At 34.8% G+C, this 15,299-nt stretch overlaps 2 protein-coding genes across 2 annotated transcripts; both read left to right on the forward strand.

The window, feature by feature from the left end:
- The first annotated feature begins 1,450 nt into the window (after positions 1-1,450).
- LOC105158455 (serine/threonine-protein phosphatase PP1) lies at positions 1,451-7,395 on the forward strand. Its single transcript, XM_011075220.3, has 4 exons — positions 1,451-1,945; positions 5,431-5,990; positions 6,068-6,289; positions 6,851-7,395. The coding sequence occupies exons 1-4, from the start codon at positions 1,771-1,773 to the stop codon at positions 6,875-6,877; spliced, it is 984 nt and encodes a 327-aa protein (XP_011073522.1). The 5' UTR covers positions 1,451-1,770; the 3' UTR covers positions 6,878-7,395.
- A 3,022-nt stretch (positions 7,396-10,417) lies between these two features.
- On the forward strand, positions 10,418-12,802 carry LOC105158456 (low affinity inorganic phosphate transporter 1). Its single transcript, XM_011075221.3, has 2 exons — positions 10,418-10,512; positions 10,948-12,802. The coding sequence occupies exon 2, from the start codon at positions 11,004-11,006 to the stop codon at positions 12,618-12,620; it is 1,617 nt and encodes a 538-aa protein (XP_011073523.1). The 5' UTR covers positions 10,418-10,512; positions 10,948-11,003; the 3' UTR covers positions 12,621-12,802.
- Positions 12,803-15,299: the final 2,497 nt, after the last annotated feature.

A 15,299-nucleotide genomic window follows, 5' to 3' on the forward strand; every position in this document is an offset into this window, starting at 1 on the left:
GAGAGACGTTAGAGAGTATGGGAAGTCTCCTTCGTATGGAAGAGTAAACTTGTATTTATAAGGGATGTTCCCATACGGTGGGGCTCTGTACGTTTTCTTCATTTTTGGAAAAAGTGGATAAAGGCTATTCGGATAAACCATAATTTGTTCTTGTCTTCTATTAATCTTGTTATTGAATGCTTATTTTTGAGTTTGGGGAACTTTTTATCAGCAAGGATTCCTAACCTCTAGGGAGTCCTAGCTGTCAAAGGAGTCCAAAGCTTTAGGCGGACCTCCCTCATCTGCAAGGAGTTTCAGCCGTCATGGAGTCCTTCCTTACTAGGGTTAATGTGGTTTTAAGGTGGCTCATAACACCTAAGCCAACTGGATGCCACTATGGAGTGTGGGCTGCCACGCTGGCCTTTTGGGCCGAATATTTTATTGGGCTTTGTTCATGATCCGAGTAGGGGGATGTTTTGGGGATACCATCCGGGGCGGCTTGATAGTTCTCCTTGAGCCTCCTAGGATGTTATGGGTCTCTCAATTTTTTCTTATTTTTGGATCTTTTAGTCCTTTTTAGGCCAACTTATTTTTATGCACATCAATACAAATCAATAATTCAAATCTATTATAAATTTATAAATATATATAATAAATAATACATAAAATACACATACACATGTGTGTGTATATGTATAGTATTAAAAAATTAAAAAAATAAGGGGTGGTGGCGGGAGGTGGAGGCACAGGCAAGGATGAAGAGGCGCTAGTGCAGGCGAAGATAGGGAGGAGGGAACGTAGGCGAGGCGAGGACACGGGCGAGCTTGGGATGCGGGAACGCAGGTTGGGACTGGGGAGGCGGGGGTGGAGAGGCTAGGGGGAGAGATGGAGGCGGGCGGGGGGGGGGGGGCAGCATGAGGAAGATGACCATTTTTGCTTTTCTTTTTCTTTTTCTTTTTTAATTATTTGTATTTTTATATTCTTATAAATTTTATATGTAAATAATATATGACATTAAGTTTTAATGATTGATTTAAAAAGATAAAGTATCGACCATAAATTAAGTAACATATCATTTGGATTGTAGATTATTATAGGTAAAATATGAACCGTTAATTTATAGTATATAAACGGTTGTAAAAAAATAATAGTAATAAAAAAAAGAAGATTCACGCATGCACAACACCACTCGTGTGAAGGGGTATTTTACATCTTTTTTAAAAATTGAGAAGGGTAAATTGCTATTTTATTTTTCACAAGAAGATTAATTGCCTATTTCTTGTATCACAGATAGATAAATTATAATTTACCTATTTTAATATTACAAAGAATTTTTCGCTTTAATATATATGAATTTCACGTTATTTGATCAAAATACATGAGAAGTTATGCAATTCACCAAAAAAAAAGAAGAATAAATGTCTTTTCTTTTCTATTTTGGTGGAAAAATGGACTGATGAAATTTCTCGACTCTTCTCAAAAGATAGCCAAGTAGCGCTCTCACTCTCTCTGTGTATGCGTGTGGGTGTCCATTTCAAAACAAAAACCAAAGTAAGAGAAGAAAGGAAAGGAAAAAAAGAGAGGAAAAGAAAAAATCCCACACCATAAGAGGCTAAAAGCGAACTCTTGAATTCAAAACCACTGAAAGTACACGCGAGCCTCCATCGTTGTTCTTCTCCGCCTTCTTTTTGTCAATTTGATTACGCAGACAGGTGCTCAAAGAAGGCTGTGATATTTCTTTAGTCTTTTTTATCCTTTTATGGTATAATCCGTGAAGAAGGAAGGAAATAGATGGATTCAGTGGCTCTTGATGACATAATAAACCGTTTGCTTGAGGTTAAAGGGCGGCCGGGGAAGCAGGTGCAGCTCTCGGAGTCAGAGATCAGGCAGCTCTGTTTGCAGTCTAGAGAGATTTTTCTGCAACAGCCTAATCTTCTTGAGCTCGAAGCACCCATTAAGATCTGTGGTACGAATTTTCTTGAAATTTTGGGTCTTTAGTTTTTGTTTGCTTGCAATATTTGAGTTGGGTTTTGGTCAGGAATTGATGGTTTTTGTTTGTTGTTATGGTTATATTGATTTTCCTCTGAATGGGCTTATATTGATTTTCCTCTGAATGGGCTTTGTTTTCTCACTTCATCTTTTCAGTAGTTGGTTGACTTGAAGTGGGCTGTGTAATAGGGTTCTATGTTCATGTGGACACTATCAAATTTGTGGGTATATAATGATGGGTGTGTTTATTTTCTAACTTATTTCACCCTATATCAGTTGGTCTTTTGTGGGGATACTGAAAAGAATGAAGATGGTGGTTTATTTGTTGAGCTTTAGTGTAGAAATGTAAAATAATTATTTATGGATGGTTAAGGCTGGAGTGCTTCAATTTATTTTGGTGTGGAGATTAGGGACCTAAGATAGAGATTGAAATTCACTTGGTTCAATAGCACTTTTGACTATGTGATGCTGCAAACTCTTTGTACTGCAGCAGGCAGTTTTTCTTTCTTTCCATTTTCTTTTTTTAGCTTGAAATCTAAAAGCCAGTTGGATGTTTTATTTCTTACCAGAGGAAGAAAGACCTCATGGTATTAGCATGTGAATTTACCATTTAACTGACATGGATTCTGCCAGGCGCTCTTGTATGCTTAATTCTCATGTCATTCGAGTCATTTATCATCATTAAGAGTTATAGTTTTCTATGTACTTGTGTTGAGGTAATTGAGACCATAGTGCCTCAAACATATTTCTTGATTAGGAAGAATTTAATTTTAAACAATTTTTGTCTGCAGCTATTATAATTGTCCAACGTACCATTCATTATGTTTCACAGACTATAATTGATAGTTTTTCCAGCTCCCAGGCAGTGCCTGGAGGTGGTTATACATAAAAGGAAGTAAATGTTGAAACGAAAAAAAAGGGAAATGTAGAACCGGGTACCACCTTTTGCTATTTTTCTTATGTCTTAAGAGTTGAAAATAGAATATAACTGGAAATCTGCCAATGGAAAACCTGAAATGAACAATGACAAGGGAGGAGAGAGTTCAGCTAGGTTAGTGCTAAACGGGGCTGAAGGACTAAACTGCTTTTAACTGGACATGGCCACTAAAGACACGATTCTGCGCATAATAAGATTCCTCATAATAGCATATAGGTCGTGCAATTCTAACATGTGTCTTGAACATGACATGATGACTCTCAAGAAAGAGTTTCCTAGCTGTTATATTTATAGAAAATACCATATGACTATGCTTTTCTTTTTCACTTGTTACCAGAATCTGTTGTATCTATTATTTGTCAATATACGCATGGGTGTCCTTGGTGCGTGTGTTTGTCTTCATGCATGCATGGTAGAGTATGTGAAGAAGCTCTTCTTTCCAAAAGTTTCATTTGGGCATTGTGCCAAGTCCTTTTTGCATTAACTTGACTATAGGAGTTTTTCTAAGGCTTATACTTTTAGAACAGGGCCAATTATAGAAAAAGTTGAAATTTGTAGCAAAATCAAAAGTTGGGAATGCTTGTAAAAACTAGTGAAATGTTGAAAAAAGCTAAATTGGGAGTGTTTGGGGGAAACAAAAATGCATCTAAAACGAGTTTGATTAGTTGAAGACTATTTTTATCCCCATGCATAAAACAATATTGTTTTCCTTAATATATGCAATTGCCATTTGCCATATAATAATTTTTCCTAAAAGAATAATGAAATTTGCTTTAATTAGTATATTTTCTATGCGATTATTTACTAATAGTTCTTATTTGTATTATTAGGATAATATAAATATTGAATATTAATAGAAAAATTATTGTGTGATTAAATAGCATTCTAACATGATTGTTCATCAATGCACAATAAGTAAATTTACATAATTGTAAAAGAAAAATTTACTGGTTCATTAATTAATCAAAACAGTTTAGTTCATATTCTTTTATTATATAAGAACAATATCAAATGATATAGCGATTAAAATATAAAAATTCTAAAAAATTATACAATTGTGAAACTGTAAATTGTAATAATATTAAACTATTCAAATTATATGAAAGCCCCAATATAAACTCTAGATGTGCAAATATGAAAAATAATTGAAGAAGGGTGGATCAGTATTAAGACAATTGTAATGAGGTAAAAGAGTTCAAAATGAAGTTGAGTTTATTTACAAAATAGGTGTTTCTAGCTTTGGCCTGAAAGTGCATTTTCTTCATTTCAGAAGTCCCAAAGTACTCCAAAGGTGCTTTCTTGTGGCTAGAAGCTAAAAAGTGCTTAACAAAATCTCTCTCGAAAACTACCTATGCATATGATTAATTTTGCCTAACAAAAAAAGAAAAAAGAAAAACTAGTTCTTTCTGAAGTGGTGCGGTAAATGCTTTTGTTTCCTTGAATACTGGATGTCAGAATTAATTCTTGAAAGAGGTCCTGAAGACTGCGGTATCAATCCAACTTTGTTGGGTTGGGGGATGAGAGGATCGAAGTTTTGGTTTCAATTTAATACTAGGGATGAGACCAGCATTAACTGTCACTGGGATCAGCACATAAGATACATTAAATTTAAGTGCTCACTTCATACACGAGCAAATTGGGCTCATTTCAATGTAAAAGGTACTATTATTTTTACAGTTAGTGTATTGCATTCATGAAATTTTGGTCACATGCTTTTGACATTGACTAGTCTGTTCCTATGCCATTCATGATTGCTTTTACGAGATTTAGTTATTCTATTTACTAACAATTGACTAACGTGATGATAAAGAAACCATAATTAAGAACTTGAAGTAATTTAGCTGATAAAAGATTAATGCACAGAGAGTAAACAGTCTTAATTAATTACCACTTGACCCCACTCATGTAGCTCCATCCACAGGACCTGATACTAACCAGGCGTCATTGCTTATTATCTGTATGTTTATCTTCAGATCAGTGGCTAGATAGTGCTGTAAACTAACAGTATGAGTGGAAAACCAGTTGTCGTGTTGTGTAATGTTTTGTGATTATTGTCTTCCCTTTTGATTCTTTCTTCTGAGTTTCTGAAATTGTTTTGATTTCTATCTTTTGGCTGTTCGTTTGGGATCCAGCAATTTAGGCAGATATCCTTTACGAACCAGCTATATGCAATAGGATGAGTGCCTATGACAATCCATGGCTGGTTTGAATAAGACAAATTCAACAATAACTAAATATGTTTGTTTGTTATTTGCTTAATTTATACCAAGTGGTTGCTAATCGCATGTAATAAATTCATTTTCAAGCAAATACGAGATTGATGATTCATTTTCGCCAATTGTATGAAAACACATATTGAGAATTGCTTCGCACATGTTACTGTAGGGTTTCAAAATACAACTACTGGTGCCTTCTCTCTGTGATCAGTTTAGGATGGCTTGTTGATACAGAGGAATATTTTTAATCTCTCAGAGTATCTGAACTTCTTTTTAATTTTCCTTTTTTATGATCACATCTTTTGGCAGGTGATATTCATGGCCAATATTCTGATCTCCTCAGACTTTTTGAATATGGTGGGTTGCCCCCAAAATCAAAGTACTTGTTCTTGGGGGATTATGTGGATCGTGGGAAGCAAAGCCTGGAAACAATCTGCCTTCTGCTTGCTTATAAGATAAAGTATCCCGAGAACTTTTTCTTACTTAGGGGCAACCACGAATGCGCATCTGTCAATCGTATATATGGATTTTATGATGAATGCAAGAGAAGGTTTAACATAAGACTGTGGAAAGTTTTCACAGATTGTTTTAATTGTCTACCTGTTGCTGCTCTAATCGATGACAAGATATTGTGCATGCATGGAGGACTCTCTCCCGACCTGCATGATTTGGATCAAATTAGAAATTTACAGCGTCCAACTGATGTCCCGGAAACTGGTTTATTATGTGATTTACTATGGTCGGATCCCAGCAAAGATGTCAAGGGGTGGGGAATGAATGATAGGGGAGTTTCATATACTTTCGGCCCTGATAAGGTGACAGAATTTCTTCAAAAGCATGATCTCGATCTTATTTGCCGTGCTCACCAGGTATGAACGATATGTCGTCTCGACACTTAATCTGCAGGTTTTGGAACGCGTGTTAACCAGCCATGAGATTTTTGCAGGTAGTCGAAGATGGATATGAGTTTTTTGCTGATAGACAACTTGTGACAATATTTTCAGCCCCAAACTATTGTGGAGAGTTCGACAATGCTGGCGCCATGATGAGTGTGGATGAGACTTTGATGTGCTCATTTCAAATTTTAAAGCCCGCAGAAAAGAAGCCCAAGTTTGGCTTTGGAAGTACAACTACAGCTAAGGCAGGAACTCCACAAATGAAAATGAAGGTACTGTTCTTGAAATAACATATCTGATGCAGTAGAATCAGCACATAAAAAAAATACTTCCATTTGAGATATCATAATTCTCTTTTCTCTCATTTTACCTAATGCCACTTTGCTTCTCTCGAACAAAAGTAGGGGAAAAAAGGAGGAAAACAGTACAAGACTAAAAAGATACTGAAGAAAATGTTATTTATACGTTTCTTTTTCCTTTTATTACATGAAAATGATCTTTAAGGTTTCTACTTTCTTTGGCTTTAAGATTCGTGTTATATTAAATGAATTGGAAATACCGAAGCTATGTCATTACCTTCCACCAAATACTCCCTTACACCCCTCAAGCTTCCCATACCCCTCATCAAGTACGCTCCCCTTCTCTTTTAAATAATCCTTTAAATATTTGTGTCTTTTCGTCCTACTTCCATTTTGCTTTCATTGCATTCTTGAACCTATATTCGGCCAACATGTAAGGTAATTGTATCATAATCCACCCTCGTCGTACTAAATTAACCTTAGTTCTTGGTATTGTTTATCATTGCAGTCATTTCTTGTTGTTTATCTTTGCAGTCATTTCTTGGTACGAAAATAGGATAAACTCATTATCTTCAGAAGTTCCATGGAAAAGCCACTCTCCAATGTCCAATATTTAGGGTTGAAGGCGGGCTCTAAAGTTTTGAGGACCATCTCAGAATAAGGGAAGTTAATGAGCGGGAATTGCATAGGAAGATTTCTACCTAGGACCGTTTCAGCTGTTGTAATTTCTGCCTAATGTGTAGTTGCTGCCGGTCAGATGGATCGTTTTGTCGACCAAAAGATTTTCTGAGCCTAACTATTGAACCTGAAAAACAAGAAACATAGTACTCATCTGCAGGACCTTGTGATGCATTCTTGCAGGGGATGAAAGGCAAACCAGCCAAGGTAAACGACCCATTTTGTTTTACCTCTGTCTGAATTTTTGTGTCGTATTTTGTAAAGCGTTCTGTGTGTTGGTTTTGAGTTTGTTTACTTCTCGTAAGTCGTTCAGGTGAACGGTCCAATGGTACTGAATTTGTTCGAGGGCTTGCGCCCTAATCATTGACTATAAAAATGGTTTCTTCTGCGAGTTGGGATAATTACTGATTATATTATTCTTTTTATGTGAAATTCAAAGCTATATCTCAACGTTTATAACTCTTCCGTCTAATTATGCACATATATTTGAGTGTGTCACATGCGCTAGTACTTATATTATTGGGCGGAGAATTTTCTCCGCTCATTCATATCTTTCCTCTATATTTATCGGACCTATCCATGAGAGTATATATTGTCATTATGCTATATGTGGAAACTGTGGAATGTAATGAGAAAATTATTAAAAATCATCATATGTACAAATTTCTGTTATTTTGAGGGGCTAAAATGTAATTTCTACTACTTTCTAGGGTAAATTATATTGAAAAACTCTCCGGGCTTACGTCGAAATGCACATACAATTTCTGTTTTTGAAATTACAGTTACACCCTCTAAAAAGTGTTAGTGAATTGTTTTCTAGGGGGTTTTCGGTAAGTTTTGCTTCTGAATAAGGGTTGTAGTTATAATACGAATATAACATCAAGGAGTGTATTTGTAATTTTGCAAAAAATAGGGAGTGTTTGTGTATTTTGTCCCAACTTCAATGGTTGTTAGTGTAATTTATCCTATTTTCTATATGTAATTCAAAAAGAATAATCGATGTTACTTAATAAGAGATGATATGCGCTACTATTACGTACTGCAGATGGAATGTGTTTACAGTTGGATAAATTAATCCAAATAATTGAAATTAAAAATTTGAAAAATCTCTTTGGCGTTTGATTTTCATATTTATTTGATTCGACTTTGGTTTTGTTTTACAAAATATGAAATATTAATACATTTTTTTATTTGCATATGTTTATATCTATGAATTATCTTACACCATCTTTGTTATTTTACTTATCATAAATAATATAAATAAAATATAGTTATAATTTTTAATATTTGATTCTTTAAAATTATTACTACTTTTTTACTTTTTCCTGATAAGCAGCTCAGTTTACCAGAACATTAAATTGAAATACGGAAAAGTGCAAGTAATTTTTTTGATATTATAAATCAACAGATTATTCTTATACACAAAAAAATAACAATTTATATTCCTGTGTTTTTTAAAATGTAGCAATTTACCTCCTTAGTCATTTCATTTTAAAGAGTATAGAGAATTAAATTTTTATTTTTTATTATAAATGGATAATTTGTTTATTTGTAAGGGGTAAATTGCATTGAGCTCAATTGAAATATATAAAAAAAATCTATATAATTAATTTATTCAATTTCCGATTGAATTTTACTGAATAAACACCTTAGTGGGAGTTAATATCCGCCCTCTAACATATATTACATGAAGGTTCTAAATATAATTTTAATAATAACAATAATAATTTTACAACACTAACATTAGTTTTACTGATTTGATTTCAAAATTTCCTATAAATTTCATGCATGTGTGGCATTCACACGCAAATTATTATTACGAGGTGTACAATTTAAGAATTTATGATGTTTTAATTTAATAATTAATATATAAGGGGCGAGGCTATATGAACAAGGCCCCAAAGTCATGGGTACGAATTCTAATAGATGTGTAGGTATTTATTTGACTTTTTATGAATTTATTGTAACTTGTTTCATTGTCATGATTTACATATATGTATTGATCAAATTGATGTATTGCTTAATTTATTTTTGCTATAATTATATAATTAATATTTACAAAAAAAGGTAAATTACAAATACCTCCTTATTGTTTGAAAAATTACCAATACCTTCCTGATTTTAAAGGCCGTCAATAATTAGCTCATGCCGTTAGTCTCAATTAGGTTTTCATTTATTTTTTGTGGTGAACTGATCAAACTGCCTTTATGGGCTAAAAATTACAATTTTATTTATTTTATAATTTTTTTTATTAACTAAGTGCATAACTTTTTTTATATTTTATTAAATTTTTTCATCAAATCCGCCTAATTTTCTTACAAATTTTTGTTTTTATTTTTTGAAAAAAGAAAAAACTACAGTAAGGGTCTAGTTGACAATTTCATACCTCTATCCAAGATTACACAATTTCATCAAACATCAGGGGCACTTGTAATTTTCCAAATACCAAGAGGTATTTATAATTATGCAAAACTTTAGGGAACATCGATGTAATTTACCTATAAAAAAAAGTGGAAAATTTAAAAAAACTTGATGCATATCCGTCAAGTCCAAATAGTTGCAATCATCTCATTTTCACGGAATTTGTGTAGGAAACGGACAATTACAAGAAGACTAGGACTTAAACTTACCTGTATTTTGGTTGCAGGATTCTTTATTCATTTGACTAAAGATGTGCAAATAAACCAAAACAAGAAACAACAATTTGGTTGATATATGACACATATGATGGACATATATATAGGACACAACATAACCTATCAATACAAATTTATGATGCACTAAAAGTCTTACCCCACGTTACATTCAGATCCAACGGTTAGGGATCCAATTGGTATAAGTAAATTGTCAGAGATAAAATTATAATTTTTACAATATTTTGCAAATATTCTAATATAATAAGCTGATGTGTGGTCTTTCATCATAATTCGCATGAAACTATCTTAGTAAAAATTGATTTTGAGCAATATATAATTGATGTAGGAGAATTATTTGAACCACATAAATCAATTTTTTGTTTTTCATATAAACTGCATATGTTTAAATTTTCCATCTCTATTGAGCCAACGATAACTTAATTAGCACGTAAATATCACTTTTAGTCCTCAACTATGCAACTCATTGAATTTTGTCCCTTAAATTTTAAACTCATCGCATTTAGTCACCTATATTTGAAGATTCCAACAAATATAGTCTTCGCGGTTACGTATGCCGGAATTGATTAAATATATCAAGAATTTTAAGATAAATATTTTAAGGAGATATAATATTGAGATTAATTAATTTGAGGGCATTGTAAGTAAAATAAGTGTTGACCCTTATTACATTAATATAATATTGGAGAGTATATACCACAAATATTCTTACATGATTCCCGTGTCTCCGGCCCGTGATCCCCTTAAATTTCACATAAAATCAACCTCTAACCCGAATGAATTATCAACTATATTCCTCTTGTCTCTCTTGATTCTTCTTGTAGCTGAGGTCTTTGTTTCCTCATGCTTCAGTCTTGCTAGCAGGTACGGCAGCTACTACTTTACTTGACAAAAATGAGCAATTCTTGTTTGAATCAGGTTTGATCGAACTAAATTAATCACAAAACAAACTGATTGGTCATTTTATGTGAGCTGTACGACTAACAAGTGTATTGCACTTGCACTGGGGTCCGACCAAACCAGGTTTGGCTCAGAATTTCCCAACAAAAATAGGGTTAATTTCACTTTTGTTCTCTTAACTTAGTCACTGAATAACTTTTAGTACCTTGTGTTCAGACCTCATCAATTTTGGTTCTCAAATTTTCTTGAAATGATCAAAATTAGTCCTGATTGTTAGTTGACCGTTTAAACTAATGGAGGGAACTTTTTCGGGGGCGGTCGTATGTCCGACTTGAAACCATGACAATTTTGTGTCTTGATCTGATTTTATGTTCTTGTTTTGTGCTTGAATTCTACCAGGATCCCAGCAGGCAGCTTGTAAATTCCAGTGAGAAAACTGAGCAACACTTCCAATTATGGCTAGAGAACAACTGCAAGTGCTTGATGCACTTGATGCGGCCAAGACGCAGCTCTACCACTTCACCGCTATTGTGATAGCAGGCATGGGATTCTTCACTGATGCATATGATCTCTTTAGCATCTCCTTGGTGACAAGGTTACTTGGTCGCATTTACTACACCAACTTTGCGGCACCAAAGCCCGGAACCTTACCTCCGCGGGTCTCTTCCTCCGTTACTGGTGTAGCCCTTGTTGGCACGCTGATGGGGCAGCTCTTCTTTGGATGGCTTGGTGACAAAATGGGGCGTAAGAAAGTCTATGGCGTGACGTTAATTCTCATGATCGTGTGCTCCCTCGCCTCTGGGCTATCCTTTGGAGCAACTCCGAAAGGCGTCATGGCAACCTTGTGCTTCTTCAGATTCTGGCTCGGTTTTGGCATCGGAGGTGACTACCCCCTCTCCGCCACGATCATGTCTGAGTACGCCAATAAACGCACCCGTGGAGCCTTCATAGCGGCCGTCTTCGCCATGCAGGGATTCGGGATACTAACGAGTGGAGTTGTTGCGTTGATAGTCTCTGTGGCATTTGATCATGCATATGGCGCGCCCGCATACGAGGACAACCCGGCAGCGTCAACAGTGCCGCAGGCAGACTACATTTGGCGCATTATCCTCATGTTCGGCGCCGTGCCCGCGGCGTTGACCTTCTACTGGCGTATGAAGATGCCGGAAACCGCACGCTACACGGCCCTCGTCGCCAAGAACGCAAAACAGGCCGCCCAAGACATGGCCAAGGTGTTAAACGTGGATCTCGATCCCGAAGAAGAAAAAGTGGAGAAACTAGCCCAAAAGCCAACAAACAATTTCGGGCTTTTCTCGAAACAATTCCTCAGACGCCACGGCCTCCACCTGTTGGGCACCACTACCACATGGTTCTTGCTCGATATCGCCTTCTACAGCAACAATCTCTTTCAGAAAGACATTTTCAGCGCCATCGGGTGGATCCCGCCCGCCAAGGAAATGAACGCCGTGCACGAAGTTTTCCGCGTCGCCAAAGCTCAAACTCTCATCGCCCTCTTCGCCACTGTGCCGGGCTACTGGTTCACCGTGCTGCTCATCGATGTAATCGGCAGGTTTGCCATCCAGTTAATGGGATTCTTCTTCATGACAGTTTTCATGTTTGCCCTGGCAATCCCATACGATCACTGGACCATCAAGAAAAACAGGATCGGTTTCGTGGTTATGTACTCCCTCACGTTTTTCTTCGCCAATTTCGGCCCTAATGCTACGACATTCGTTGTGCCTGCCGAGATTTTCCCAGCCCGGTTGAGGTCAACATGCCACGGGATATCGGCTGCTGCTGGGAAGGCTGGAGCAATAGTCGGGGCGTTCGGGTTCCTATACGCTGCCCAACCGAAAGACCCGAGCAAAAGGGACGCTGGATACCCGGCAGGCATAGGGGTAAAATACTCACTCGTCGTACTTGGCTGCGTTAATGCATTAGGTTTGCTGTTTACATTCTTGGTGCCAGAGCCAAAGGGGAAATCGCTTGAGGAGTTATCGGGCGAGAACGAAGATGATGTAGATGAGCCGACCGGGCAAGCCCCAACAGCTCACAGGACTGTTCCTGTGTAGATCAACAAATTATATTACATCCTTTGAGATCTATAGTTAAGTCAAATTTCAGGAAGTTGCCATAAAATTACAACGTTTCATTTCATGTGTTGTGTGTTTGTTTATATATATTCCATATAGCTGTCCGAACAATGCAATACTAAAATTATCTCCATACAAGTTAGTTCTTTTCAAGAATTCAATTTTGTACAATGTTGTACTATGATGCAAGTTACATGTGACTTCTGCTTGCAGCCCAAATTCGTGGTCTAAGTTTGTGAAGAAGCATTAGATGCATCAACTATGTGATGTATCCAAAATTCTAACCACGATCAAGTTTGTCTATTATTTGGACAAAATAGAATTATTTTGAAAGTTAGAAGTGTTACATTTATAAGGGTTAAACTATGAACGAGTTGAGCTCGAGTTGAATTTATAAAAATTTTAAGACCCAAGCTCAGGAGCTGATCATATCGCAAAGTTTGAGTTTGAGTTCTTCGGGTATAGAAGTTGGGCTTCAAGCTTAAGTTTATTTTAGAAATATCAAGTTTCAATTGAAACTCGAGCTCACCTGTCTTAAAATATAATATCATTAAATTAACATGAATTATGTCTCATTTATTTAAATAGGACATGTAATTAGTACTTTTCGTTTTAGTATACATGACATAAAAATATAATTCTGTTTATTATATTATGTGACTATTACTAGAATTATAATATTAATAAATATATGATAAAATAATAATATTCAGAAAAAATTCATGAGCTTTTAAATATGTATAATTTTGCACAAATCGAGTTTCAATCGAGTTTCGATCAAGTTGGCTTATCAAGCTCACGAGCCAGTTTAACTCATCTTGCACCACAACAAAAATTTGATAGATGACAATTCTATTTATTTTGTGATCGTGTATGGATTAAAAAGAATAAATGTGATATTAATAAATCATTTGCGATTGATGAATTTTTACACTAATGATCGGAGCTAAATATTTTGAAATTAATCATATGGTGGGTGCATCATATTTATAATATCATTAATATAATTTTTTTTTTAAAAAAATGACCAATCATAATAAGTTTAATAATAAACATAATATTACGATTAAGAGATAATTACACCATTCTTTCTGAAAATTTAGTGTAATTACACATAACCCGTATATGGTTTGAAAAATTATATTTAATTAGTACCCTGATGTTTGTTTCCGGTTAATAACTAGAACTTTTTATTACTCAAAATTCACTGACTTCAATGATATTAACAAAAGAAGTTGAATGAAAATTCATATTTAACTCGGCCCAATTGATTTATTACTGACCTATTGCAGGTCAAACAAATATTTTATAACCAAACATGTGAGAAAGTATACGTTTACCTTTATTTTATCCAAACTTATAAATCTTCATAAGCTAATGTGTGCGGGATGTATATTTTCACCTTTATAAGGATATATATTTTGGCGAGAAAAGATTTATTTGACTTATTATTTGACCTGTAATAGGTCAGTAATAAATAAATTGGGGTTAAATATATATTTTCATTTAACTCTTTTGCTAATGTCAGTAAATTCATTGAATTGTGAGTAACAGGATGGTCTTTTTGTTAGATAGAAACAAATATTAAAGATATCAGATATAATTTTTCAAACTATAAAAGATTTATATATAATTCCATCAAATCTCATGGTAGGACGATATAATGGAATGTAATTAAAAAAACATGTAGACAAAACTGCTTCCCCAAATATTATCTAGCATACATGAGCTTAAAAGCATAGTATTCATCATATCTTTCAAAGCTCTATTTTTTCGATCAGTTATGTTATTCGTTGAGGTGTATAAGGTGCACTAAGTTCATGAATTATTCCACTAATCTCGCAAAATTCCTTCGAGAACTTACTCTTCTATTCTCCACCTCTATAAGACCTTAGCTTTAAATTTCAAAAATATTTCAGCAGCCTCATCTTTTGATTTTAGTAAATAAATCCTAGTATATCTAGAAAAATCATCAAAGAAAGAGATATAATATTTTCTAACATCCTTGCTTAATGTGGTTTTGAAATAAGCTAGATTTGAGCGAATTAATTCAAGTAATTCAATGCTTCCAGATGTGATAGGTTTAAAAGGTTTTTTTATATACTTTGCCTTTATACAAACTCCACATTTAGAGCATTCTTTTGTGTCAGAAATATTTATAAGATTCATATTTTTCAACCTTTTAATTGAAGAATAGTTTATATGCCCTAAGCTACCATGCCATACATCAATAGATTCTATCAAATAAGCAGTACTGGAGGAATTTTTATTAAGAACAGTGGAAACAGTGTTCAGGACAAATAACCCATCTGATAAGTATCCGTTTCTACAAAGTCATTATTTTTAGTGATTATGACTTTATCATATTCTGACACAATTTTCAAGCCATCTTTATTCAACAAACTACCAGAAACTAGATTTCTGCGTAAAGAAGGCACATATAATACGTCATTCAAAGTTAGTCTTTTGCCAGAAATAAGTTTAATGAAGATCTTTCCTTTACCCAATACTTTGGCAGATGTGGAGTTCCCCATGAAGACACACTCGCCATCTGTTGCGTCAAGAAGTTCATAGAATAGGCTTTGTTGGAGCAAAAATGCCTAGATGCGCCAGTATCTAGTATCCAATCATCTTTGCTTTCCACCAGGTTTGCCTCTA

The sequence above is a fragment of the Sesamum indicum genome, linkage group LG3, assembly GCF_026168435.1.
Source record: "Sesamum indicum cultivar Baizhima isolate 11 linkage group LG3, ASM2616843v1, whole genome shotgun sequence".
In the NCBI taxonomy this organism is placed as follows: Eukaryota; Viridiplantae; Streptophyta; class Magnoliopsida; order Lamiales; family Pedaliaceae; genus Sesamum; species Sesamum indicum.

Excerpts from the sequence above, each read along its gene's own strand:
- LOC105158455 (XM_011075220.3), top strand. The coding sequence starts at position 1,771 with ATGGATTCAGTGGCTCTTGATGACATAATAAACCGTTTGCTTGAGGTT. Across the intron at positions 1,946-5,430 it reads AGCACCCATTAAGATCTGTG|GTGATATTCATGGCCAATAT; the intron begins GTACGAATTTTC and ends ATCTTTTGGCAG. Across the intron at positions 5,991-6,067 it reads TTATTTGCCGTGCTCACCAG|GTAGTCGAAGATGGATATGA; the intron begins GTATGAACGATA and ends AGATTTTTGCAG.
- LOC105158456 (XM_011075221.3), top strand. The coding sequence starts at position 11,004 with ATGGCTAGAGAACAACTGCAAGTGCTTGATGCACTTGATGCGGCCAAG.